The 27,738-nt window shown below is 40.4% G+C and overlaps 1 protein-coding gene across 2 annotated transcripts; it reads left to right on the top strand.

Annotated features, from left to right (window-relative positions):
* The first annotated feature begins 2,027 nt into the window (after positions 1-2,027).
* Positions 2,028-27,738, top strand: LOC146655489 (protein FAM53B-like). 2 transcript variants are annotated; one of them, XM_085427835.1, is made up of 6 exons: positions 2,047-2,187; positions 3,328-3,458; positions 13,057-13,315; positions 16,016-16,070; positions 18,132-18,964; positions 26,516-27,738. In XM_085427835.1, the coding sequence occupies exons 3-6, from the start codon at positions 13,235-13,237 to the stop codon at positions 26,852-26,854; spliced, it is 1,308 nt and encodes a 435-aa protein (XP_085283961.1). In that variant the 5' UTR covers positions 2,047-2,187; positions 3,328-3,458; positions 13,057-13,234; the 3' UTR covers positions 26,855-27,738. The 2 variants fall into 2 exon arrangements, with proteins under 2 accessions (XP_085283960.1, XP_085283961.1); XM_085427834.1 differs by lacking the exon at positions 3,328-3,458 and having other exon boundaries at positions 2,028-2,187.

The following is a 27,738-nucleotide window of genomic DNA, read 5'->3' as shown; positions in this document are numbered from 1 at the left end:
CATTTCCAATCAGCCTCATTACTAAATGCATATTAACTAAACACCAATTTAGAAATATTTATTTTAAAAGTTTATGATCAGAAATGCACATACAAATAATACTGATGTTTGTCTGTACTTTAAAAAGTGCTGAATTGCATGATGTTAACTGCTTAAATGAGTTAATGAAGTTGGCACACAATGTATACACAGTTAGGTTTATATTAGAGGTTTTCATTGAAACGGTTGGTTAACTAATTTAGTTTGATATGGCATGTCCATCCAAAGTCTTTCCATCTGTTACAACATTATTTAATCCAGTGGAAAATATTTAATGGAAATATAGCTTCGTCAAAGCTGATTGTAGCAGAAAGGCATCCAGATGACAAGTCAGTGTTTGATTTGATTAGTGATCATAAGCTTATGGGCAAAATGCATTATGTCATCTCTGCAGTAGCTTGTACTCAGTGTTTTTCCTTATTCCATAAATCATCTTTTGACCTTTAAAGTTGCTTTGCAGTGACCCCGTTATGAGTCCTGACACTCAGAAAACAAGTGTTCAGCCTAACAAGGTTCTTAATTACAGTCATCTTTCATACCATGCAAAGAAGCCCCTAACTAATTGGATAAACTGGAAGCAAGTGGCACTTGGGGGTCCTGGGTACTGTGATTAAGAGGTGCTAGCATAATGAATAAGCAAGAGGCCACGGCTTCAGTGGGAGGAAAGCTTGTCTGCCATTTCCTTTCTCAATGGCATCATTAATAACTGCCAAACCCTGGATCCTAATTGCAGGCTGAGACAGTGGCCCAATGGGAGCTGTCGATGTTGAGGCATGCTGTTGAGTAAACACATGCAAGCTTTACAAGAATTACTGCCTGGAAATTTACAAGGCTCTGGATATCCTGCCTGGATGTGCATGTTATGCCCACATTTGAAGCTCTCACAGAGATTTTCCCATGAAGAGAAATGTGCTTCATTGAGCTTCAGCTAAATAGGCTGTCCTTTACTTTTATCAACATTTAATCTTTCTGTGTCTATTTTTTTTAAGTTGTTAAGAAGCTCTTATGAGTTAGAAAAGTTTAACACCAGTTTAAATGAATAGGGGGGGGGGGGGCTAATTCATCCTTCATCTTTAAAAATATTTTACTTCCAGCCACCCAATCATGAAGGAAAATTAGACAAGAAACGTGTTGGTTTGAAGTCAGCTGTAGTCTGCAGCAGATTTACCCTCATCAGCGCTTTCACAGCCTTTGGGTTGGCACATGGCTCAAGCTACACTTTTATTCCATTCATAATGTTAACCTATAAGGTTTTAGACTCTGTGCCATAACCCGCTGGCTGCACTACCAGCACGAATACCATGCTTTCATTTCAACTTCTCAAGTGTGATACTTCAAATATTTATGTTTTTTCACTCCATCTCCCTGGAAACACGTTTTAAGGTCTCCTAATAGGATTTTTATGGATTGATTGAATTACTTCAGCATGTAACGGTGAACTTTCCATGGCGAGAAGTGGACGAACAAGTATTTCAGACCTTTTCGCACTGAGTAATGACTACCACTGGTACACTGGGGCGCAATAAGGCATTAATTGACGATTATAAACTTTATTTACTCGTGGTTCACGTTCTTACGTGACGACACGTCTCGTTGTTTTAGGCAAAACGCATGGGTCCGGTAGCAACTTTTAGTTGAGTTGTTTATCTTTGCTTATTTTGACTCGTCAACACTCATTTATCTACTCAACATCAATGAAACGGGCTGCATAGTAATAAAAAATGACCACGAGTATTGTAAATGCCCGAGGGCACTGGAACGTACCAACTCGAAAAGGGTGGGGGTGCAAGTGGTGAATAAAACTTCGCCCCTTGTGTGTTGACATATTAAAGACTTTTAGTGTTGCTGGATAATAATTATAACTTTACGAGAACACTGCACAACAACCCGGTGTCCCCGTGTCCGCATTAGTTTGGTAGCCGGTTACCTTGTTGCTCGTCTCTCCCCCCGCTGACTTGAACTGCATGTGTACGCGGATATTGTTACAATCAATGCTGAAGGCAGAAGCTCAGCTCTCAGCTGCTTGCAGTCTTGCTTGGTCCTACGCTGAGGACGCTGAACTGGCGGCTGCAACTGCGATAAACTTTTTCTTTTTCGCTTTCCGTTTGTTGAAGATGACCTAACCTCGAAAGAGCCTCTGCTAGCCAGGTAGTAGCACGCTAGTTAAATTGTATGCATTGAACGTCTTTTTCTTTGTTTCTTTCACTGCTCTGAAGTTTACTCTGTTCTTGCTGGGTTTCCCCATATAACTTGTTAGGTTACTTTAAGGACACGTACTTTAAGAAAACATAAATGGCTTTTTGTGGGATGAATTTCTTAAAAGAGTATAAACCTTTTTTGTTCATATAAAAATAAAAAATAACAATGTGGCGTGTTAAACTCTTTTTGGGTGACTGCAACTTAATTGTTCTGCACTCAGTTCCTATGGAGGTTCTAAATAAATATATGTATATAAAATAATCTACATGACCGACCTGGTGCTGCTATAAATGTCCCCGCATAATAACCCGTTTTGAGGTTTAGGGGCTTCACGCAGGCAGCAAGCTCTTTGAGGCTGCAAACTCCCCCTTCATCTGTCAGGCAATGCAGTGAATCTGAGACTGCTGTAAACTACACAGTACCTGTAGGTGGAGAGGCAGTGTGGTTGCTTTGCAGCATTGACACACAGTTCCTCACCACAACCCATGAGATGATGTTAAGAGAAGCTTTAGTGCTTTGAGTCATAAGGCTTGGCTGCACAAGTCGCACCAATCTCCACCGCACATTTAGGTTTTTGTTCTCTTTTCAGAGAGGAATCTGAAATTACTAAATCTTGTGCTTTTTTTTTCCCTGAGCATCAGAGTAGGTACTTTTTTTAGGTTGAGGAGCCCGAAACTATTGGCCACTTTATTCTTCCTCAATTTCAATTCTGTTTTATCAGCTAATATATAAGGCTGAATCCTTGAAGTTCAACCAAAATGTACACTGTTCTTATGACTACGTGACAGAGATGAATGCATTATAAACTAAGACTATGATGTTATGCATATATGAAACTGAAACCTACATGATAAGAACTGATAAGATGCTGATAAGAACAATTATAATTTAGGTTTGTTATCCGCTGGCATAGCTATGAGGCCTCTGTTTTGTTTTAGGCTCAAACTGTAAACGAGGACTGAATATAGGGCACAGTGGCAGCAGAGCACTAAACTGCTTATTTGTCATCTTTGTTTCCTTTGTGGGTTAGGAAGTGTTGGCGCTTATGTTTTGGTGCTTATGTTTTGCCCTTTCCGATTCTAACCACAGCTGGCTGAGCTTTGTGGACACCATCAACACAATACCCTGAAGAACTGGTTTGGTATGAGGGTACATTAATTGGAAATATCTGGGAATTTTCACAGGGACACAGAAGCAAGAGGTCATCCTTGACTGGCTAGGTTGGTTGGTAAACTAAACGTTAATGGACGCATATTTGCAGAAAATGAAATGTCTTCGCAATTGCAAAGGTTAGCTGATGTTCAGATTGGAAGTGAAGCAGAGTGCTTGGGCAGATTTAATCACCTGTCAACTCTAGTGACTATTGGCATGCTGATAGAGGTGTTTCACAAATGCGGGTTTGACTTCGATGTAACCTGTTCTGAGTACTTCTTATCTACTTTTCCAGGTTGGGGAAGATTTTGATCACTACAAAATGCCTTGATTTCCAAAATAAACAATTGCTGGAATCTTTCAGCTTGGTGTGAACAAGTTTGTGAATCTGCAAATGTGCTGTTTGCTCTTGCGAATTATTATGTCTGACTAGGAGCAGGGTGGAAGTGATCTGTCCTGGTGCCAGAGGTCCGCAAAGGTCCAGAAAACAAAAGCAATCTGTTGTCTTCTATATGTTACTTTGGCTGTTTTATTTAACTTCTAACACGTTTGGAAATGTTGCTACTGGCTAAGCAGGCATATTGAAACAAGTCAATCCATAGGACTTTTTCCAAAAAAGTGAAAACACTCCTCGCGTTGCGAAGGAAGCAGTTTACACATTTTCATCACAGTTCCTGGCGATCGCTTTTTGTACTTAGTGTACTGCAATTGTGCTCAACAACAGCTCTGGTATTGTTCATCTGTAGGCTTGTTTTGGACATACTAGAAACATAATATATGGAGGCAATTAAGGGCGGTGGGTTTTTAAAGGGGATTGCTCTGCACTCCAGTGTGTGCTTAAGACGCACACATTTGCAAGGTCTTTGTGTTGCAGAAAAAAGGCCCTATTAGAACTCTATTCTGTCAGTGGGCAGCTGTGTGCCTGTGTGCTGAGCAAGCCACTGGCCCATTCTCCGTCTGTGTGAACAACTCTCACTCAGTCCACACGCTGACGCACATGCTGCCACTTTCACCCCTCTCTGTCCTTTGCTTTTTGCCTTTTTTGCATTTATTAATCATGCTATTTCTCCTGTTTTTGACTGTTATTTGTCTTTCTGTTCCACTACTGCTCCACTGTTGCTCTCTTTCCCTCCCTTGTTCCCTGACCCAAGGCATTATGCAAACCTACCAGAAAAGGATTGTTAGCCATGGCTGTCTCTGCCACCATAGTACTCTTTATTCATTTCAGAAGCTTCCCTTTCTTCTCTGTGACCTGCAGTCATAATTGCTGTGGCTTCAGACACATTTAAACTCACCCCACCTCCCCATTTAGTCTTAAAGAAGTTAAAAACAAATACCTCGGTTATTTGACTCTGTCAATGTATTTGTTTCATTGTCAATATTCCTTGTTTTGTTTATTCCTTCCTCATTAACATGATGGATTTGTAAGTCTGGCGTCAAATCGCCCACAGAGCCACAGACCAGCAGCTGAAAAGAAAAGAAAAGAGGCATTCTCACATACACCAGAGAAGCACTCCCCCAACCCCCCAAGACAGGCACCAGACTACTTAAAGATGAAAAGCATTCTGGGATGCAATAGAAATGCTCCAATGAACACTCTGCTCTAGTCTTTATGTGGCGATAGTGAGGAATTATTTAAAAAAGGGAAAGAAAGGATGCCCACACCGTGTTTGACTCTCAAATAAGTATGTCTTTATTTATTTTAGTCGTTTGCATATGTTGTGTGCATGTGCATAACCTGTATTCTTCTGGAAAACCCCAAATCCCAGGTGAGCCAATATTTTCTCTTGTGTTGCCTTGTGTCATCATAACACCACACTTATGAATGGCAGCGGTTGGCATTCTTCTGTTTATTTTCCTCGACTGCTTTGGATTGGCTTTTCCTTACAATATGAGCCAAAGCATAACTCCAGTCTCATTCGTGCCGTTCTTTACCGTAGATCCAGCCTGATGAAGGAATCTCCCAAATGAGTTTATTTATTTAATAAAAAAACAGACAGAGAGAACTGAAAGCTTCTGTTAGTGTACAGACAGCCTTATCTGATGTATTTTTAGAACCTGTTTTCCACAGTTGTGACAAAATCTAAGCATCTAACTTCCTCTTTCAAGTATTAGGACTCTAATTAATAATGACAATCATTTTTTTGATATATACTAATGTGACACTTAATGTGTTACATCCTTTCACAAGCAGGGTTGTCTGGTCACACTGGCTTCTCATGACTAGCCTTGCACTAACATTATTATTGATTGGTAATCTAAAGTCATACTCTCGCCCCCCCCCCCCCCGAGTTGTACAGCATGTTGGTTCTCAGTATTTGGGATGGACTCTGTTTTACATACTTGTTTTACATGCACCTGCATGTCATTACACAGAAGCTCAACAAGTAGCTTGCTGTGTAACATATTAGATTACTTGAATCAGATGAGCTTATTAACTGCCAAATAACAAACGGTATTATTAAGATGTTGTAAATGGAGATGTAACTGAAGTATTACAATTGAGAGTCTTAAGTCAGAGACTGATTGGAATTCTACTGTGTATTACTATGCAAAGAAAGCTCCTGGTCCAACTAGGAAATGTAAAAGCTTTGTCTACGGACATTATCTTGACCTTTACACAGTAGCAGTTTACTTTATTCCAGCACCAATTTGATTTGCTTTCGTTTTTCAACAAAGATGAGTTCAAACAGCGCAGCTCACAATTTGAATGTGAAATGGCTTGTTTAAATTATTCCCAGTCATCACTGTTGAAACTAACAGATGTGTTTTAAATCGATAATATGTCTTCTTCCTATTCAGTGCTGCTTAACATAGGACTCATGAGTCCAACATTTACTGTATGTGGTTATTTCAATGAAAAAAACTTAAAAGGACACGTCTTCAGTGGGATTTTCAAATATCTGTTTTACATTCCTGGTACACATTATGCTGAGCAGTCAGAGGGTCCATATGGTGAGCTGAGCCCCCTCATGAATGAATGAATGGGCTGATGGAATGCTGCTCATAGTTTTTGTTCTGAAATTCTCCCACCGATACTCACTAAAAACTCACCCACATCTCCAAAAAATGTATGTAATAGAGCAGCAGAAAGTAATTGATTAATTACTCAGTGCTGCCAACATATTTTAGAAACTATCGGTGGAACTTGGCTTCAACAGGGCCGCATGGCTAAACGGCCTCCATCTCTCATGATGGTATGTGCAGCACTGTTTTGCATGGCGGCTTCATACACAAAGTCAGTGTAATTGTTGTTTTGTAGAGCCCTTCTGCTTAGACTCCTCTTGCATATAACAGCAGACCTACTGTATATCTTTATGTTAATAAGCATGAGTATGCGAAAGCTTATGGCTAATTAACCTACCATTACATATGAATATTATAAAAGTTTATTTTTCAACCTTGATGTACACAGTTTGGCATTTACACAAATGCCTTTTGTGCTCATTTGGACTGCACACTTCACCACAAAGCTTTTCTAACTTACCACTAGTGCCGTATTTAATGTCAGTGAGGAAGCAATTCCTCCTGCTTCTCCAGTCACTGCTGTCACGAAATCATCTTCATTTGTTTGATTTGACACCATTGTGCTTCACATAACAACAGAAGCGCTTTTAACCTCATATCGGCTGCAGCACCATGGGCCACTGGCTCTATACAACACTTTCATGGACTACTTACATGCTGACGACACTATATAGAAATCAACTGGTTTTAAGAAAATGTATTTGTAAATTACGAGCTCTATCATTTTAGTGATTACAGTATACATGATAATATTATGTGTTAGACTGAAGATGACTGCTGCTCTGCCAGAAGCATGCGATCTCTCTTTTTCTAATAAGCATGGTTGTTAGAATTTGGTTAGCATTGCTAAACTATGATACAGTAGCCACATCTCTCTGACAGTTTTTCAGATTGACTTTGAGTCATTGATGACTTATGCTTTGACTACTGTTAAAAATCTCGTGTAATAGCACTAGTCAAAGACTGTTCATTTTCAAGCGTGTTGAATTTTTGGATTTGTATTCTTTTCATTAGACAATGTGGAGTTTGGATTGGAAGGGGGGGTGTATGTGTCTAGTAATTTAGTAATTTGTTGTTTTTTTTCTCATTCAAACTAGAGTTATTATATTGATCTTTAAAAATCTACTATATAGGGTACTTATTAGGTCATTGGTACTGACAGTAAGTATAACATCACTTGTTTATACAGCATAGGAATGGCCCCTCCTATTGAGCTAAGCAATTGCTTGGGATTGCTAGCAGAACTGGAGCCTCTGGTGTATGTAATGTACCCCTAATGGATTAGAGCTCTAGTGTGTACAGAACAGAAAATGGAAGAAACTACAGGCAGAAAAGCAAGGATTGCTGGGTCAGTTGGAGAGGACAGTATAATTAGTGTGGTACCTACTCAAACACCTGATCCTATGCCTGTCAAGCTCCTTAAGCTTTCGGTTAACTAAACCCTAGTCTAAGAAACAGAGGTCAACCCCTAATAAATTTAAGGCTACCCTAAATAGAAAGAGTGTGGTGTGTTTGCGGGTTACATGTCACAGTGCTTCACCTTAGTAAACTGGCCTTGCTCAATAGTCCAGTTTCCTATGACAAACAGATTTACTGATAAAGACTGATGAGCTGTCCAGACATTATTATTCACTAGATGGGTGACATCTGCCTTTTTCACATCACCAGTTGTCATTGTTGTCTTCTGTTGTGTGCTTGGCTGCTATGGCTACCTATTAAATCCTAGAAACAGTGTACTACCTAGCAACTGTTTTGTGTCTAAAGTCAGAGTGAAACTACCCCAGGAAGTATCAGAGATTCATTTTTGTGGGAAAAAAACCCAAAACAAAAACTTTGACAATTTTACCTAACATATAGTAGATAACCTATCCGCTCTCAGGCTGTAAATCTATGATTAAATAAATGTTAATGTGAAATGATGGTAGAATATGTGTATGTGAAGTTAACTCGTTGCCACAATGCTCTGTGGATATCACTTGGGGCTTTCTCCTTTCATGTATTTAGTAATGAAGTCAGTATGTTCCACACCCAATTCAGCAGTGGCATGTCATGTGACCACAAGGGAAGTAGAACTCCTGCAGTGCAAAGGGAAGTGTGCTTGCTTATGTGAATTATGTTAGTGTCTTCATGCCAACATAGTTGAGATAAGAAGACCAGTATTAACTGGACTTGCAAGTTAATTCTAAAGAAAGCTTTGGGGTTCATGTTTACTGCTCTTATTTCTATTGTAGATCTGTTGTTAAGAGTAACAGCAACTTAAATTGGAGCTTCAAGGCTGTATTCATGCAGAGATTAATGGTCACTGTCATGAGAGAAGCATTCAGGGTAATCTCCAAAAAACTTGACTACTTAAAATACATAAAGTTTCACTGAATAAGCTTTTCAGTGTTTATGTACCTTTGAAGGAGTAGACGGTACTAGGGTGATAGCCAAAAGATTCAATGGTATGTCTTGACCTCCCAGACCATTTTTACAACCTCGACCACATTATCCAAGAGAGGGGTCGCTGTGTGTTCACCCTGAATTAACAATGGACATCTTAGGCTTTCACAAAAGAAAGCCTCCTTTATTCTTTTTAAGGCTTTCATTTAGTTTCTCATGGACATCTGAACTATTTAAAACAGGTGTCAGCGTCTAGCCTTTTCTGACATTTAGTGCCACTTTGATTAAGGAAAACTGTGACAGTAATTTAATTTAATCTTATCAAAACAAGAATATGATCTGCCGAGGCTTTCCAGCCATGCCATATTTTGAATATTTGGGCTTCAACATTTCATTAGTGCCAATTGAACTGGTTTCCTCCAAGTACAGCAACTGATCAAAGTCCTGACACCAGACGCACTCCACACAAGTATGCAGCAACCAGAGCCAATTAGTGATGGACACCAAACACCCCGTTACAGAACTTTAGGGGGGGCGCAAATAGGGTTCTATTTATCTGCCTGTACAAATCACAGCCTGGGCAAAGAGCCACATTATCTTAGCTGCTCTTTCTTGTGCCCTCCTGAGTCACTAACTATTGTGAGCCAAGAGCTGCTTTCTGCATCCCAGCATACACAAATCAGTTCTTGAAGTACCAGTGGATTTGAACCCACTTATGGTCAAAGTTTTGTTAGTTCGATAAGTTACGACTCAGCAAATATCATATATATTTGAGATTTATTGGGAAAGATTTCCTTTATTTGAATCAAATAGGGCTGAGATGGGATCTGACAAAACAATTGATGAACCTCAGTCATTTTATCCTTGACAGGCAAAGCAGTATCGCAAGTTGATCTATAGCAGGGGTGGGCAACTCCAGGCCTCGAGGGCCGGTGTCCTGCAGGTTTTAGATATCACCCTGGGTCAACAAACCTGAATCAAATGATTAGTTCATTACCAGGCCTCTGGAGAATTATAAGACATGTTGAAGAGGTAATTTAGCCATTTGAATCAGCTGTGTTGGATCAAGGACACATCTAAAGCTTGCAGGACACTGGCCCTCGAGGCCTGGAGTTGCCCACCCCTGATCTATAGCAAGTGGAAGTCTTTGACTAAATCAGTCGGTGCTTTGTGTAGTGTTCACTGTTTTGTACTGTTGAGCTATAAAAAAAAAAGTAATTAGTATACTAAAAGTATTAAGTTAAAAAAAAGCACCTGTCCCATCACATTCATCGTAATATGAGACTCTAATGAAGGGAGAAGTAGCTCTTCCAGTTTCAGTTTTACGCCTCATTTAGTATCCACAATGTCTTCCCTGGTATCTTAACTGTAAAGGATGAGATAAATCGTCATTTAAGTCACTTGCTTTGTTTGATGATCAGCCTGACTTATGATAACAAAAACGACATTTTTCTGTGTGGGACATGCAGCTGAGTTTGTGAGATTTTGTCTGGCTTTATGAAACATATTTAACTTAAAGCTTAGTAAAATTGATAGTGTAATGTCAGGCTGTTTGATCATAAATCATAATCACAGCTATTTAACAATTGTTCAGTTACTGTGGAAACACAAATTTACTGAGCAGTAGATTTCCTCAACAGTGCATTTCCTTCCTCAGGGGTGGGGTACAACCCTCACTATCACAAATCACTCAGCCCACAGTACAGGTTCCACTACCCTGCAGTATTGTCACAACTAGGCAGGCCTTTGAGGTGTTCATTTATGGCCCCACAGATTTTATCTTTGCACCATGAGGCAAGCACATGAGTGAAACAGGTCCGTCTGCGGCCCTTTAAGATTGCTTTCACAACGACATATTATCCGTAGGATAAAACCAACTTCTCTTAAGATGGTATTTTTCAGATGATCCAACCTTACCTGTCATTTCACCAGTGCTTGGTGAACAATGCTTTTGTTTTCAGGGAGGCAAGACAGGAAAAAGGTTGATGTTGTGCTGGATATATAAAAACACAGTAATGATTGTTTTTATAATCTTTGAAGACCAAAGTTGTAAAAATGATATTTAATTCTTCTCTCAGTGGTGTGTAACAGGGACTCATCAAACCTCAGATGAACTGATAATTTCCTGGGTTTTTGTTAGGACTGACATCTAGTCAAACAAAAAGGCTTTTCAAACAGTGTGATGTAGCCAGCAAGGACTCTTGTTTTGAAGAGCAAAAGTCTGATCGGATCTGAAAATGGCTCTGCACAAGTGCTCTACACAGCCCATTAAGCTCTGGTTTCCCCATCATGAGAAGTCGGTTCATTAAATAAGCATGGCTCCAGGCTTGAATTCACACTCGGTCTGCCCTCTCCCATGACCCTGCTTGCCAGTCACTACACACACAAGTGCAGGTTAGCATAAGCAGACATGCATGTACAGAAACACATGCACAGCTAGCTCTTGTTCTCAGTGTGGAGATGCTGTTTCAGCCTTGATCGGACAAGTCACGCTTCCTACCTGCATCAGTCAAACGGCACAATATAACAACCTTTACATACAGCCGTCACGCTCCTCGACCCTTATTCTGATTAACACACACATACACACACACACACACTGCAATACATTGCCCCACCCATTACTCAGAGTCACTTCTAATCAGTAGAGTAATCTGCAAAACTGATTATGAAGAACATACTCTTTACTTTTTACTCCCACTAACAGTACCACCTTCTCTTGCCTGTGGAGGCCCGGTTGTGCTCCACCGACTCTCTGAAATGAATGCAGATAATGGGAGTCATATGCCGGCTTTTGGTTTCAGGCAGGCCTACATGAAACATTTATTTACTTAGTCTTTATGTAGTCATGGGGCTGGAAACAAGAAAAGGGACAGAGATGACATTGTTAAGTCAGAAGACATGACTAGACTGGTTTAAAAAAACAAAACACTTTTTATCGATCCATGTTGTTGTTGTTTTTGTTTTGTTTTTTTTCCTCTACAGAAGTCAGTTTTTTTTCAGTGGTGCACACTTCTCCCTAAAGCATCTTGTGTAAGTGCAACAACCCTTACTTAACACAAAACCACATGTTTCATGGGCAGGATAGCATAGTAGGCCTGGAAGATCCATTAGCCTCATGTGTTGCTCCGGAGTCAAAAGCTGTCATTAGCCAGCAGTTGATTGGGGATCTGAACTATGCTGGTACTCTCTAATTGGATACTGTCAGTGTGTTTGGTGGTTGGTAAATGACGGAGTCCAAAGTCACTGCAGCTACTTTTATTAAAGAAAGCATAACTGAACTTGCCCATCCTCCGCCATAGTCATTCACATGCATTGAAAAACATCAGAAAGGCTGAGTTGAGCAGATGTGACAAGGCATGTTTGTCCCAAAAAAAAAAAAGATATAGACCATCTGCCATACATATAAAGCTTTTAACGGTTGTGTTTACCGAAGCAGCTTCTGTCTGGGCTTTGCTATGTGTGGGTGCAGGCAGTCTTTGAGTTAACCGCAGCTCCATATATGCTTCTTTTCTGTTCGTGGTTTCTAGCCACATCTGTAGTCATGTGACGTGAGTAATGTCTTTTCCTGAATTAGCTAAAGCTAGCCTTCTGTTACAACATGTTTAGATTCCCCTGTGTTCAGGGTAATATTGCTGACAGGCCAAATGTTCTGTTATCCACAGGGATGAGGAAGCAGTTTAACATATATCAGCACATTTTCTTTTAAAGCTAGTAGGTTGATAGGTGTGTGTATGTAGTGTGTGGATCTATATCGATGACTGAAGTTGCTGTACGTTTTCGGATTTTAAATGCTGAATGGAAAAACTTAAGGTGTGCATATAGCAAACATGTATCGCATTCAACCGTGCCCCTTTCAATCACTGTTATGGGTATGTTAGTTAAAGCAGTGAGGAATGTAGATATTGAAGTGATTTATCTGTGAATGACAGTTATCACCTCACAGATTGATTAAAAAGGCAACCTGTTTGTATTTGTGAGAAACCTTTCTCTCAAGACACGTTTTAAGACAAAAATGCACATGCCATGCTTTTTGTGTTTGTGAAAAATCTTAATGAGAATGGCACAGAACAAGTTAAAGCAGCCACAATTGGGGTTAAGAAGCCAGATTTGGCACACTATTGATTGTTATGGCTATGCTTAAACCTGAGCTTTATTTAGGCCCTGCTTCTTGCCCATGTCTTGTAGCCAGAAACATCCTTTGCACTTTAATTAAATTAGTAATGTTTTTATTTCCCTTTTTTTCCATGAATACAGAGATTGGCTGACATTTGAGAGACCTACCTCCACCACCTTCACAAGTACTGCTCTTCAAATGGGAAATCTTCCTCTGCCTTTTGCCCAAATGCACTGTCTGCCCTCTGCTCTCGTATAAGATGGCTGCCTGTGGCCTTTTTCTGCACCTGAACAGACTGGAGCAGAGCTACTTGCTACCATGGTGATTGTTTTCTCACAAACACTGGAAAAGAAGAAGGCTGCCAATGATGTAACGTCCAAGAGCATCGAGCGACGGCTGGTGAGAGAAACTTTACGTTTTGACTTTAACACAAGGCAAGCTTGTAGGTAGTGTACCCACAAGCATGTTAGACCACGATAAGTTGTTCACTAAAGGATTTTAGATGTCTTTAACTGTCATTAATATGATAGATACATTTTCACTTTTGAGGTTCTCTTACTCAGATGAGACGTTCAGTGTGAGCTTTATAATTGTCCCTTGAAGACAAAGAGTTCTAGGATGTGTTAGCCTAGAACAAGAAGGAACCAGTTCCCTAATAAAATAAAGGGAACTGGTTCAAAATCATTCCAAAATGTCAATGCATGGTGGATCAGTGGTTATAGCTATTGGCTCACAACAAGAGGGTTTCTTCAGGAGCTTTTTCCTACTAGTGGAAAAAAATGGTTGTTTAATGTTGCCTGTGCCAAGACAGTCTTGCAAAAGACATTCTAAATGTCAAGAGTTTCACTTCCTGAGACCGGTTAACAATCCCCTGCTAATCACTGGTTGCTTGGGAAAAATGTGTATTCTCCAGCCAGTTGGCAAGTGGTTGCAGGAGGTTGCTTGCTGTCAGTTGGTGAAATTGGTTGCGAAGAAGAATGCTGCACTGAAAACCTCCTCCCAGATTGTTGCAGCCGCCCCCCCCGTAGCACTCACCAACTACTCTGAGCGGTAGTGAAATGGTGAAAAGTGTGATGCAAAATGGTGATATTTGCTTTCAGTATAAAAGCTGTGCCTTTTGAAATTTTAGTTTGAGCGGTAAGGCTCAACTTTTATTTTACAGGCTGCAGCACTTTTTAACTCACCACCAAGCAGCAGTGAAAATGTAGAGTGTTTGCACTTTACATCAGAACTACAGGTGACTGTGGCAATATTCAAGCAAGCAAGTTTTTGGTACAGCATACTCTTTGCGACTGATTACACTCAACAAAGGTCAGTGGCCTCCAGCGAGCCAGTCAGGAGAATAAACGTTATTCTTTAGTGAATGATCTGTGTGACTAAAACTTTAAAAAAAGCAACGTATGGAACAAAAAAGAGCTTTTTTAAAATTTCAGTCAAAATGTTATTTTTGGTGTGTCACCCCTGAGAATTATTTCACTTTTTGTTTTTTTTAACCAGCACCTAGGTTTCACTTCTCAAAGTAAAATAGGGGTTATTTACATTTTATTTTTATCTCACTACTCCATTCAGACAAGCACGGGAGAGTAGTTTTCACTTTCCCGCTTTTATCATGCTGCTTATATGCAGTTTTTAATCTACAAAATCTCAACACTCCTTCAAGCGCTTGGATGGTGAAGGATCACAAACATTTCTTGACACGTTTAACATCAATATGATTTGTTCTGAAACGTCCAGGAATTATTTTCTTGGGCCCAACAAGTCTTAAATGTTTTTCTTTTGTTAAACCTCAGAGACTGATGTAAGTCTTATATAATATGCTGTAAATGTAATCGCATGCATAATTAAAAAAAAAAAATCAAAAAGGCTTATGGACAGAGGTTTTTCACTGCTACCTTTGCACTCATCAGCTGCTCACGTTAAAGGCCTGGGGGTTTAGTGTACCAATTCTGTCATTTGATCGTCTCCTATGGCACAATAGCCTTTATTTTGAGTTCTAGGCTTGGTATCTTAGAAAACTTTTTTTGTTTTGTTTTGTTATAATAACCTCAAGGCGAGTCACTGCAGTGAAATGTGGCATTTTCTTTTTTGTTCTGTGTGCAGATAGCCAACACCCTCTTGTAAGAAATTAACTATGGGATGGATGGGTGTCTGATTAAAAGATAAGTGGGTGTAGGCAAAACTGTTTTATACTCCCCTAATAGCCTTTGTACCTTAAACCCAAGAAATAAAACAGGTGCGTTACAAAATTTAGCTAAACGTTCTTTTGTATTGTAAAATCATTGTCCAGCTGTCCTTGAAGGTATTTCATGCACCTTGCAGTGAGTTAAAGGATAATCTTTAGGAAGTAGTTTCCAGCTCTGACAAAAGTGAAAGTGTAAAACCAGTCCAAAAGAGTGTAATTCACCCACTGGATAATGGACTACACTCTTGAATCCTTGAATTTTAAGTAGCAACAATAGCAGCGATGGTGTGTTAAGCTGCTTGTGCTAGCTAGCTAGCTTGGGTAGGTGTAACTGTAATTTACTATGATGTCAAAGGACTTGAGACTTAACTAGCTTTAACATTAGAAACTATTTAAATGCGCAAGTCTTACAAAAATGTATTAAAATTTATATACAAGCGTAAATTATTATGAAGCGTAAATTAGTGCAGTTTTTTGTTTAGTAAGCTTGTTGGGAAACACCCTACATATTCAGCAAGAATGGAGCAAATTAGCATTCATTTGGAGTCTTTATTCATGGAGTCTAATGTTCACTCTTTTGTGCACTGCTTATTCTCCGCCTCCTCTTCAGAAATGTATCTAATTCTTTAGTCACCCGCTAGTTGCTGAGTATGAGCTAGTTGTTGCTGTGAACCAAAACGGTAAACTCGCAGACCATAAAAAGTAAACAGTAAGCTTAAAGTAAGTAACCATTTGCATTGGCTTTGGTTGACGCAGATCTTTGGCTATTTCACACTGGTCGTTTGGCAGCAGCGTGTAAATAATCCTGACCTCAAAATGAAGACAAATCAGTCTTCTCATTTGATTTGAGGGCTGAACTTTTGTTCCTTGGCTTTTGTTCTTGACTTTTGCTTTATGTTCGCCTGTGCCCTCAACAGTGTGAGGTCCCCACCATGAGCAGAGGGACCACCCTCCTCTCCCGTGGAACCGTAGGTGAGTTATCTTCATTATCACTCGTTATGTCTTTCTGTTTGTCTTTCCCCCTTTGCTCCTGCTTCCATTTATTAAACGCCATCCCTCTGTGCTCTGCATTTAACATCTGGAAAAAAGCAGTGGCTGATTATTTGTTAAAAAACATTTCACAACTGATATAACACAAGTAATTGTCGCCTTTAATTCCCCAATAAGTTGAAGTATCAAAATCAGCGATTGCAGTTGTCTTGTTGTTTATCTCCTGCCACACTCGATCACTCACTTCTCCCTTTTCCATCTGTCACTCATCCCCCACTCATGATCAGAGTGCACCTGCCTCCACACAACGTTGCACAGCACTCTCATGGGAGTGAACTGTAATTGAATATTCTGCTGCCTATGTCAACAATTTCCCTTTAGCTGTGTTTGTGTAATTATCCTCTGTGTTAAAAGAAATACTACTGTCAATACAAGGCCAGCTATCTCCCACTGCCCTCTTTTTTTTTCTTCCTTTTTTTCCCCCCCTCTTTCTTTTGGGTAAAGATTTTTCCACTGTTAATCCTGACATTAAAATTGGCTAGCGTGTTTTGTTAGTTCAACCACTTTGTCTTTTGCTTTCAAATGGTGGCCTTTTGAAGTTCATCCCTTTCTCCTTTTGTCCAGTTGTTTTCCTAACATTCCTGTCAGGTCGTCACTGTAGCCCCCGTACATTGTTTGTCCAGCCAAAACAATGATTTCCGTCCAGTAGTCTGGGAGAGAGCGTGCCAGAATTGGAGGCAAGCATCCAAAAGGATGGTTTTTGGATCAGCAAGGGGCTCTTTTTGACAAAAGCTTCAATAGAGTCGAACTTAGCCACACTTTACTGTAGGTGTATTATCCTCCACAAAACTCTTTTGTCCCGATGGTGAGACAGCTGGAAATTCATACTGCTTTGACGCATATCCTACTAACCACTTGACTAATGGGAGTGACTGCCCAACTGTTTCACTGGCTGATTCTTGTCATAATGTGCAGTTCATGTTTTTGGAATCAACGTTCTTGCATGTCCAAGTTTTAAATAGTCAGGAATGTTACTGCTGGAAACTTAAAAAAATGGCCAACATAGCAGTCAGTGGAGTGAGCTGGTTCAAGCTGAGGAAGAGAATTTATTGTAATCTGGGTTTTTTTGTGTGTTTTTTGTTTTGTTTGTGTGTGTGTGTTGGTGTTTTAAACCACAGTATTATTTATTTATTTGCATATTTAACTCTAAAAGTAATGGAGGCAGAAATGTGTTTCTCATGCTCGGAAACAGTAATGTGCCAGTAAGAACTCACAGCTGAGGTTTCACTGCATGTCCTGCAGCTGTTTATGTGAAAAACAAGCAGACAGGCAGTGATCTTGTTGAGACCTACTCGGCATGTAGTGTGTTATACTGAGCATTGTGACTTTTTGGGGGGTGGGCAGCCAACTTTTTAAGACTTTTAAAACATTTCCATCTTTGAATGCACAGATTTTATTTTATTTTTTTCCAGAAAATGACTTTTTTGACTATTTTTTTTCTTTCAACATTATTGGGAATTTTCAGTCCAGCTTTCATTACAGTTACTGAGGAGCAGCACTGGTTTGAACTGTTCAACTGGTAGTTTTATTTCCTCTAGGCATAACCTTCTCAATCATGTTAAGACAAACAACCTCCCACCCCTTTTTTGTAATTCTCCAAAGCTCATGATTTCTTTTTGTTGTTGTTGTTGTTGTTGTTGTTGTTGTTGTTGTTGTTGTTTCTACTTAGCTCTTTCTTTCTTCTTAGTCTAATAGCTCACCATTGCAGTAAGCAGACAATAATCTCCCTTTATTCTTCCAAACAGTTTGTTCTTACACCAACCAATCCTCTTTGCCTTAAGCTTATTTCTGCTTGTGTGTTTCTTTGTGTCTTTGTTGTTAAGTACTAAATTATCCTTCCAGATATTGCTGCTAGAATTCATCATGCTCTAGTTAACAAATGCAGTTTTTGCTTAATATTGCTTGCCGCACAGATAAAGATGTGTCAGAAGGGCTGCTGTTGAGGTCAATTAGTGTGAGGCTTTTATGTTTTCCCTATTACAGAGGCAGATAGATGGTTGGATATGGGGCGAAGCTGTGCCATCCAGCAGAGAGCTCCATGCCAGTCTGGTACTCCTCTATGGGATGTGACGCCTGATCACAACAGCCACTGTGCCAAGGAACCAGGCAGCACCACAGCAATCACCAGCCTGATAAGAGATCTGAGTCTCTGCAACAGCACTCACGCCGTATCCGCCACTGCACACTACACCACTACGGCTACCAGCCAAACTCCTACGGCACCCCCAAGCAAACGTCAGTGTCGCTCTCTGTCACTCTCTGAAGAATTCACTGGCTTCCGCTCATCTTGGAGGCCCCAAGGGTCCCGAGTATGGACAACGGTTGAGAAACGAAGGTGCCACAGTGGAGGGAGTGTCAGAGGTGGGGGAAGCCATTTTCCCACCATGCAGCGTAGCTCCAGCTTTAGTTTGCCCTCACACTCCAGCATCACTTTTGATGGAATCCAGGACCTGCCATTCTTCAACCAGCCGCTGCCTCTCCACCCTCAATTCACTGCCTCTCCAGTCTCCCCTACCTCTCTTGCCACACATCATCACCACTCCCAAAATCACGTCTTCCTCAGGCCTCTCTCACTTTCCCATGAGCAGATCAGCCTGCCAGAACACCAGAGGGAAGAGGCATCGGAGACCAGCTCTTCAGACTCCACCCCAGAGCTGGGGAGACGAGCTAGCCAGAGAGCCAGGGGAAAGGGGTGTTTGTCTCGGAGCAGGTCTCAGCCCTGTGTGCTAAATGAGAAAAAGGTCGGCATGAAGCGCAGGAGACCAGAAGATGCTCAGGAGCAGCGGCCCTCCCTGGACCTGACAAAGATGACTCAGGTTAGCTGGAAATGTTGAACATATGTTGACCTGCACAGACAAGCACTTACATATTCATTGATTTGAATGCATTCAATTGGAATTTGACTAATTTCAGAGTTTAATATTACATGTGTTTGCTGATTGCACACAAATGAGTATCAGCTTATTTCTAATCTTGCTTTAATGCTGGAAAATGCGCTCTGTTGCATTCACTTTAATCCTGAACCAGATGCACTTACAACACAGACAAATGCTTTTTTGTTCTTAGACTAAAGGGAAGTTCAAGACATCTTCAAACAAAACTAAGTCTGTCTCTTTCTCTCAGAGTTTGATCAGGGAGTGTATTAAATTAAACTGTATTAAGTTTTCTGCGTCGTCAGTCCGAGGCTTCGAGGCTAAGTGATCTCAGGCTTTCCTCCCTCTAGCTTAGGGAGCGGTGCTTACTAAGAAAGCATTCCTCATGTTCAGTCACGCTGCCTTGAACCACTCTCTAGCAAGGCCCTCTCGGGTTTATAATTTCATTAACTCTGTTGGGTAAACAAGTCCATCCAAAGGTTGGACTTCTCACCATTTATTTGCTTCCTCTCTGCAACTCCTACCCAATATTTCTACCTGTCAGAAAAAGCGGCAGTGAATTATGCGTATATTTGGATGCACAGAGCTCTGGATGGATTTCCCAATGTCAAGAGTTTTTGTTCTTTTGTAAGGTCAGAGGAAACAGTGCAACAGCCAGAGAGTAAACCCAAACCCAAAATAGATCCAGAGAAGTATTTTAATGACATGAACTCTTTTGATATTTGGCAGAGCTTTGTTTCTTCTTTTTTTCTAGTGCCCTGAAAGATCTTGATCTGATTCTTGTATCACATTCAGCTCATTATTTATGTGAATGCTCTGGGAATTTTACACATTGTCCTATTTACCCATCCTTTCCTGATCACTTAAGTCATTTGATACTCAAAAATCATCCTTCACAGTACCTTGTTTCAGGAAAATATTGTAATTTTCCTGTCTCTTACTAGAAAGTTATCATCAGTTCATCCATATACCCCCCTTTTCCTTTCTGGAAATAATATTAGTTCCCAGCCAGTCATACTTAGGACCTAGCCAGGGTTGGATTAACAAGGCATGGGTAATGGAGCCTAGCAAACATGTTTCCCCTTGTATTGCCAGCTTCTAAGAGGGGAAAAATTAGGCATGCAACATATAAAGAATGAATCCACAAACACACACATGGAGCCAGTTTTACATTAACTCGACTAGGGCTGTTCGATATAACGATATATATCGGATGACGATATAAAAACGTCTATCGTTTCATTTTACGCTATAGTTTGTTTCGTGGTGTCGCAAAATAAACTGTTTACAGCAATATTTTTTTCAGCGTTTTGATGGTCACTGTAGTGGCTATATTCATTTCCTAAAGTTCTCTTTTTCTCTTATATTTAATATAACCACACTACGGACGGACAAGCGCCTGTTTTTATGCGTTGTCGTTAGCGTGTCTGCTTGTTTATTTTCCGCATAAACATATTTTTCACAATAAAGCTCAAGATCCTGTTGAGACTTTTCAAAATAAACGGAATCACGTGAAATAGTATGCAGAGTATTGACGGGTGAGAAGCAAAAAAAGAACCGTCAGGTGCTAAAAAATAGATTGGACTCAAACGTTAGAACAGGCTTTTCCCTGCAGCACGCTGTGTAATAAATACTCATAAAGAAAACTGCAGCCGTTACAACTTATGTCTAAAAATATATATTTTCACGCATCAGTTAAAAACTCGACTCCAGGTACACGACGCCCAGCTGGAATCACTTCACGCAAGTCGAGCTTCCAGAGATTCACAGAATTTAAAGAAAATGTTAAATTTTTGTGATTTTATATCGTTATCGGGCGATAGATGTCTTATATTGGGATATGAGATTTTGGTCATATCGCACAGCCCTAAACTCGACTTGCCATTAGTCATTGCCATTACTCTGCCAGTTACAGATTATTGTCAGCAAATGATCTATTCTCAAAGGTTAGTGGGTCAAAAAATGTTTTCACTTTTTTCGGGGGTTTGAGTCGAGTTGCATGAGTGCATGTTGATGAAAGGAGTCCGGTCGTACAGGTTAGATGGGTCATTTCAGATCTACTGTAACCATGTTTAAATTCTCATCCTCATGCACACCTCGGGAAAGTTACCAGTAAAGCATTGCATACAACAAAGATAGTATGATTAATACGTGCTCCCTTGCTTCATTTTCTTTTCCTGTTATTGAGACTTGATGTCAATAACTAAACCAGGTCAAGTGTGGCCAGGAACTTAAACAAGCAGCGTTGTAATATCTCAATCTAAATTTAATAAACCAAAAGCACAAAGAAGATACCGCTGGAGATTGACATTGTTGTTACCAAAAGTGGTTGACCTTTGTGAGAGCCTAGGGAAAGAAAAAGATCCCAGCTGGCAGACTGTCTGGAAAAGGAAGTGTTAATGTGGAAAACTAGGGCTGGTTACAACCTGTGTCTGATCTACAGAGGATAGAACATGCAAAGTACTGCCAGGGTTGGGAATATAATAGATTTCACCAACTCTGATTGGAAATCAGTTATTTAATGTGATCTTTCTTCTGATGTTATATATTTGAGCATCACAAGACTTCTTAACTGGCCTCTGTGTCATTGAAGTGGCAGTTTTTTGTTTTTTTTCCCTGGTTACGCACACACAATTCCTCCCACTCTTTCTCAAGAACTGGGTGAGCCTAATGACAACATTATTACTTTTCATACCTACGTAAACAGTAGATTTTTTTTTTTTTTTTCACTGTAGGTGTGTTTTGAGTAATACTGTCTAACATTGATTAAAAGAATAGCAAACATGTTGTAGATGGGGCAGGAAACTGTGACATTTGTCTGAACTGCAGTGGATACAGACAGGTGTTGTTTGATTAATTTTCTATGGAACGTGCGCCAGAGACTCGCCGAGTGAAGGATCATGGTGGTCAACAAGCCCTCAGTGTGAGTTAGTGGAACATGGTGTAATTTGGCCTTTAGATTCCTCGACCACGTCAATGAAGGCGGGTGTGAATTCTGGGGATGCATGTCATGCTAATAAGCTATAACTTGACTACCGTGGGGATTTACATGCAGCCACCCCCAAAATTCCTTGAATGTCCTCCCAGTCAGCCATGTAGATAAGTTATCTCTGCCTGCCCTTCCACCTTGGCCTGTCATTGTTGTCTTTTTTGGGGGATTGTTTTTTTGTTTGTTGTTTTTTAATGGACTGGCTATTGGGCATAGCAAACTCCATGTCCTTCACTGAATGATTGTTGACACTTCTTGCACAGTGAATTTGAGGAAGCTGTGTGCTTAAGTCCAGCCTGGTCAGTTAACTTCAGCTGGGCTATTGTCCATTTTTGTCCTGTGTGTGTGTGTGTGTGTGTGTGTGTGTGTGTGTGTGTGTGTACACAAACTTGTATCCCTCCCTATTAATATTTTCTTTCTCCTGGCCCAAGTTCAAGCTGCTCTGGTCTTCCCCTCCTTCTTCCATCACACACACTTCATTCCTTGGATGGCAGACATGATGATCATAACTGAGCCCTGCATGCTTGTGGGAACACCTAGGTAGGCGTCTTGAGGTGCAGCTCTCACCGGGTATAATGACATGTTGTGACTTGTCATAAATGTGCATTGTAGAGCATCGCCGAACATTAGTCTGTAGTCACACATTATTATCGCCTACACTTTTTCAACATCTGACAGCCCAACACTTTAGTCTTTTATCATCATTTTACCTCTGGGCATTTGCATGAATAAGCCAGGCATTCTGTCTGCAGAGGAGTAAAATAGTAGATGAATACACACACCAAAACAAAGACTGTGTGCGTGAATGTCTGTTATAGTCTCCTGTCTTTGCTTGCACCTCCTTGTCCTCTCTTTTGCTTCACAGTTGTTTGTCGCTGGAGGTCTGATTGCATGTCATCCTCAGACCAGTGTGTCTCTGAATGTTTATGTGACCTAATTTCGGCACAGAGCTAAACCAAAGAAACACTATCGACTCGTATACTAATAATCTGAAGTTGCACAGTGAATGCAATGTAAAGTACCTGCACCTCCCAGTAGTGTACTATATGTGTGATTGTGGTTGTAGTTTGGTTCACAACAGGGCCTTTGCATAGCATTTAGCTCGGTGATTTTAGTTGTTTACCCAAATCATCAGGAGGGTATTTGCCTAACCTCCTGGCATGTGCTTGTGCTTCTTCGACAGCAGCTGCCTTTTGAACCCATGCTCTAAATAACATCCTTACAGTCCAAGCCATTGTTGTGTAGATCACGGTATAAAATAATCTACACTCTCTATGAAAACACCACTTAGCTCTAAAATATGTGTTCTTATAGGATTTTGGTGAATATTAAACGTAAAAACAAAAAAGGTATAAACCAATCCAGTGGATCTCATGTCTTGTTCACTTTTTCTATTCAACATTCAAACATGACTTGCTGGAAGGCATGCGTGGCTGTGGTAGACCTGATGTGTCAGATATAACTGAAAACCATGCTCTCATTTCCCTTAATGTGTATGGCAGCATTGATGAAGTTGTATGGTTAAAACATGGTACTGCTTGGGACTATGCTGAGTTTTGCAGAGGCATGTATACAGTGCTGTGCAAAAGTCTTGAGCCACCTTTCATTTCTCTATATTTTCTTAAGAAAATGTAAAAAAAAAATTCTTTTTTTGTTTGCTTGGGGGGTTTTTTAACATGTGAAAACATACAAAGAAGTGTACCTTTATTCTTCAAAAAAGCTTGAACTCACTTGGGGCGATCGTGGCTCAAGAGTTGGGAGTTCGCCTTGTAATCGGAAGGTTGCCGATTCGAGCCCCGGCTTGGACAGTCTCGGTCGTTGTGTCCTTGGGCAAGACACTTCACCCGTTGCCTACTGGTGGTGTTCAGAGGGCCTGGTGGCGCCAGTGTCCGGCAGCCTCGCCTCTGTCAGTGCGCCCCAGGGTGGCTGTGGCTACAATGTAGCTTGCCATCACCAGTGTGTGAATGTGTGTGTGAATGTGGATGACTGGATATGTAAAGCGCTTTGGGGTCCTTAGGGACTAGTAAAGCGCTATATAAATACAGGCCATTTACCATTTAGGCAAGCTTTCTTGGAATGTATTTAAGTATACTTCAGGAAAATGTCTCCTGGCATCGTGAAGGACATTCAAAGCTCTTCTTTGGATTTTGACTGTCTTTTGTTTTGTTCTGGGCTCTGGGGAATGTCTAAAAATACAATGTAAAATCGATTGTTTCCTAAGTTATCTATTACATGTAGGCATAACATAGGATGAACCTATGTAGTAGGTGCCTTTTTTTTTATGCTTGAGTGATTTATAGGTCAATGTTAAGTGGCTTAAGAAGTACCAAGAAATGAGTGAAAATGCAGCCAGTGTCTAAAGAAAAACTTTAAAAAGGCTGGCCCAAGACTTTTGCACAGTACTGCACATGTTGTAGCTGGAGCTGGAATGTAGGGTGCTCTTGGTCAAATTATCAGTGATAGAGAAGTCATTTGAGTGAAACAGAGTAATACACGTCAATGATTGAGCTGCATTATTGACTGGTATTTCTACTTTTGAGTATTACAGAAATTTATATCATCATGGGAATACTAATTATCCTTTTAAATTATCTGTTTAGATGACACTGTTGTTTTCTTTGTCCTTATTTATTAATTTCTTTACTAAAATAACATGATATTGCCTACCCTGTCAGTCCAAAGTTTTTGACTATAAGATTAACAGGCCCAATAATTCCTCTTTTGTATTTCTGCTTCTGGTCAATGTGCATTTTATTTTACAGAACAGATGTCCCAGACCCATGCTATTTAAATGCACTTGCCAAATCAGCAAGAACTGAAAACTGAAAGGAGCACATCACCAAGACTCCAGAAGTTCACTTTATTAGTCATAGTCTTTAAAATCTGCTGCATAGTATTTTCTGTGGATTAGGACGAGATGTGTAGAGTTTAAAATCTTTCAAACTCATGCTTCAGTTTTTGTTGTAGTTTTATTTTACACTTTTTTCCAGTAGCTTTGTTTGTGCTTGATTAATCATTTTTGACTAAAAGTAGAAATCTGCTCTTATATTCTTTTAAAAATTTTATTGTGGTTCTCCAACCTTAAATGAAGTGTGTTTCTAAATAGGACATTTGAGGATAATAACTTTAAAGTGGTTTTCGTCTGTGTATGGTTAGATTCCTGGTAATGGCAGTGGGTAATATGAGATATGACAGGTCCAGGGTAGCGAGCCCATGTGTGTGGTAATAGTGATTTGTGTGTGTACATGGGTGTTTTTCATCTGGCAAAGCTGGGTACACAGCAGAAATTTAACCCTGCTCCCCCAGCCTACCACCACACCCACCCAAATCCCAGTCAGGCTCAGTAGATTTTATAGAAAGCATATTGTATAGAGACAGCCTCTCCACCTCCTTTCTCTCTTGCTTTCGTCTCCTCCTCTGCTGTGATAATTAGTAGTGGGGTAATACCAGGGGTTGAACTGAGAGAGCAAGAGCTCTGAAATCCCCTTTTCCACTCCAGTGGGGTAACTACAGCAAAGGCTTCCCACTCCTCACATGATCACCTCAAGCGCTTTCAGTTGAAGCATGGTGTGTTTGAGGTACTTGCATGTAAAGTTAATCCTGAAAAGTGAGCTAACCTTAAACTTAGCCAGCCTCACCCTATGTTATAGTTTTCTCTTGGACGGGGAAACGGCAAGCCTGCTAAAATGAGATTTGAGAAAGGGTGTCTCCAAGCTCATTGTAAAAGGAAAGGCAATGTCTCAACACATGCTAGGGAACATTAGAGGTGTCTGTCATGAAAGCCTGGGCTTTATAGAGAAAACCTCATCTCTATTCACCTCCATGCCTCCAACATCTGCTGCTGAGGGCACTCCAGAGATCATTAACCCCTTCACTGTGCTGCACGGCTGCCTTTCTTTGTTGCAGAGAGGAATTCAGGGTGGAAAGAGAGCATGAAAGCAAACCAGGAGCCTTTGTGAATTGAGTCTCTTTAAGGTCAAGTTTTGAGAGCAAAAACGCAGGCAATTGTTCACATCCAGATTGTCCCTGGCACTCCCTAGTGTGAGCTACAAAACATCATAACAACTGTGAACAACAATGACTGACATAAGAAATGTCTTTTACCATACAGGGTTGGGTTAGGTATGTGTTTCAAAGTGGTTTCCAGTGATAAATAAGCCTAGAGCACAGTTTGACACGAGATACATTTAGTGGTTTGGTGCTCATTTCAGTGTTTTGCTCAAACAAACCAGAGGGTTAGCGTTCTGTGTATACTCTTCAATGCCTTGTGCGTGTACTGGTGTTTTTGCATGTTTACATGTTCACATGCCATCAGTGAAAGGGAAAGCCGGCTTTTAAGATGCCCAACTGAAACCCAATCTCAAACTGACATTCTGGGAAACTCTGAGCTCCCTGACATAGTCTTTGACTTCTGTAGCTCTTCATCAGAAAGAGGCCATGATGTGAACGTGTGCAAAAATGTCCAGACTAACATGGTCTTTTCTTTTTCTTTCTTGTTTTTTCAGACTTTACAAAGCTTAAGCTGCCCTGGATTTTCATCTAGCGACAACTGCCAGTCAGTCTTGTCCCCGCCCACCTTGGACTTAATCGACCAACCGGATTCAGACTTCACAGGCGTGTCTGAGCTGGGACTAGAGTCATGGCAGGAAGTGATAGGAGATGACGAGGAAGCAGATTCATCTTACGAGGATAGCGACTCCGCTTGTAGTGTGGACTCACGGCCTGGGTCTCCTGTAGGCATCGAAGATGGTAAACGCACCCTCTGGAAGGGTGACTGTGGGACACAGAGGGACATTTTTCAGCTTGGGGGAGAGCTGGATCTTGAACAGATCGAAAGAAACTAAACTTTGCATCGACGATTTTAAGACTGTGTCTGGACTGTTATAGAGAAATGACTATTAAGATAAATATGAGGAAAAATAATAGCTAATTTTGTAAGGGAAAGGCTTTGAAAAGACAAGGATGGTGATACATATGATGAAGCATTGCATATGTTGCTAATGGCTGGCTTCTTTAATGACACCTTTGCCTTGAACATTCTTACTGTTTGTTTAAAAAGCAGTAACCTTAGTTTGTTTTGTGTTGGTTTTTTTGTTTTGTTGTTTGTTTGTTTTTTTTGGGGGGGGGGGGGTTGGATCAGATATTCAGCTTAACTCAGGAGTGGGAAATTGAGGGTTTGTCTTAAATAAGTGTCTCAGCCCCCCGCTGTCTTTTAACCTGATGACCTTTCCAAAGTCAGCTAACCTTAAGTTTGTAGTACTGTAGCAGTAGCTGGGCTCTCTTATATTTAGCTCAAATTTGTTTTTCCAGAGAAAGTGGAGGGCATCAACAATGGGGTGACACAGAAAGAGGCAAAGACAGACTTACCCTTGGCCTTCCTCTTCATCTTTTGTGCACACGTGAAAATCTGATTTGTTTTTTTTGCTGAATGTAGGCTCAATAAGCTTTATGTGGAGTTCAGAAAATGTAAAGTGCCTTCTTCTGGATGCTTGCTGTCTCAGTTCTCTTCAAGAAACTTGCCTCAATCGAAGCCACCTTTTCTGACCCAAATAGACAAATTGTATTTTTTGAATTAAACACTGAATCTCAAATTGTCAGTTCTAACATCAGTGTATATTTTTCTAAGTAACAGGTTTTTTTTTTTTAATGAGCTGTTTGTGCAGGATTAAGAATATAAGGTCTTTGTTCTATAAGAATGAATATGAAATAAACGTACATCCTGCACTCA

Source organism: Rhamphochromis longiceps, linkage group LG13 (genome assembly GCF_057381845.1).
Source record: "Rhamphochromis longiceps isolate RC_006_pf linkage group LG13, R_longiceps_female_GT1.1, whole genome shotgun sequence".
NCBI lineage: Eukaryota > Metazoa > Chordata > Actinopteri > Cichliformes > Cichlidae > Rhamphochromis > Rhamphochromis longiceps.
This window is presented reverse-complemented; position numbering and strand designations above follow the sequence as displayed.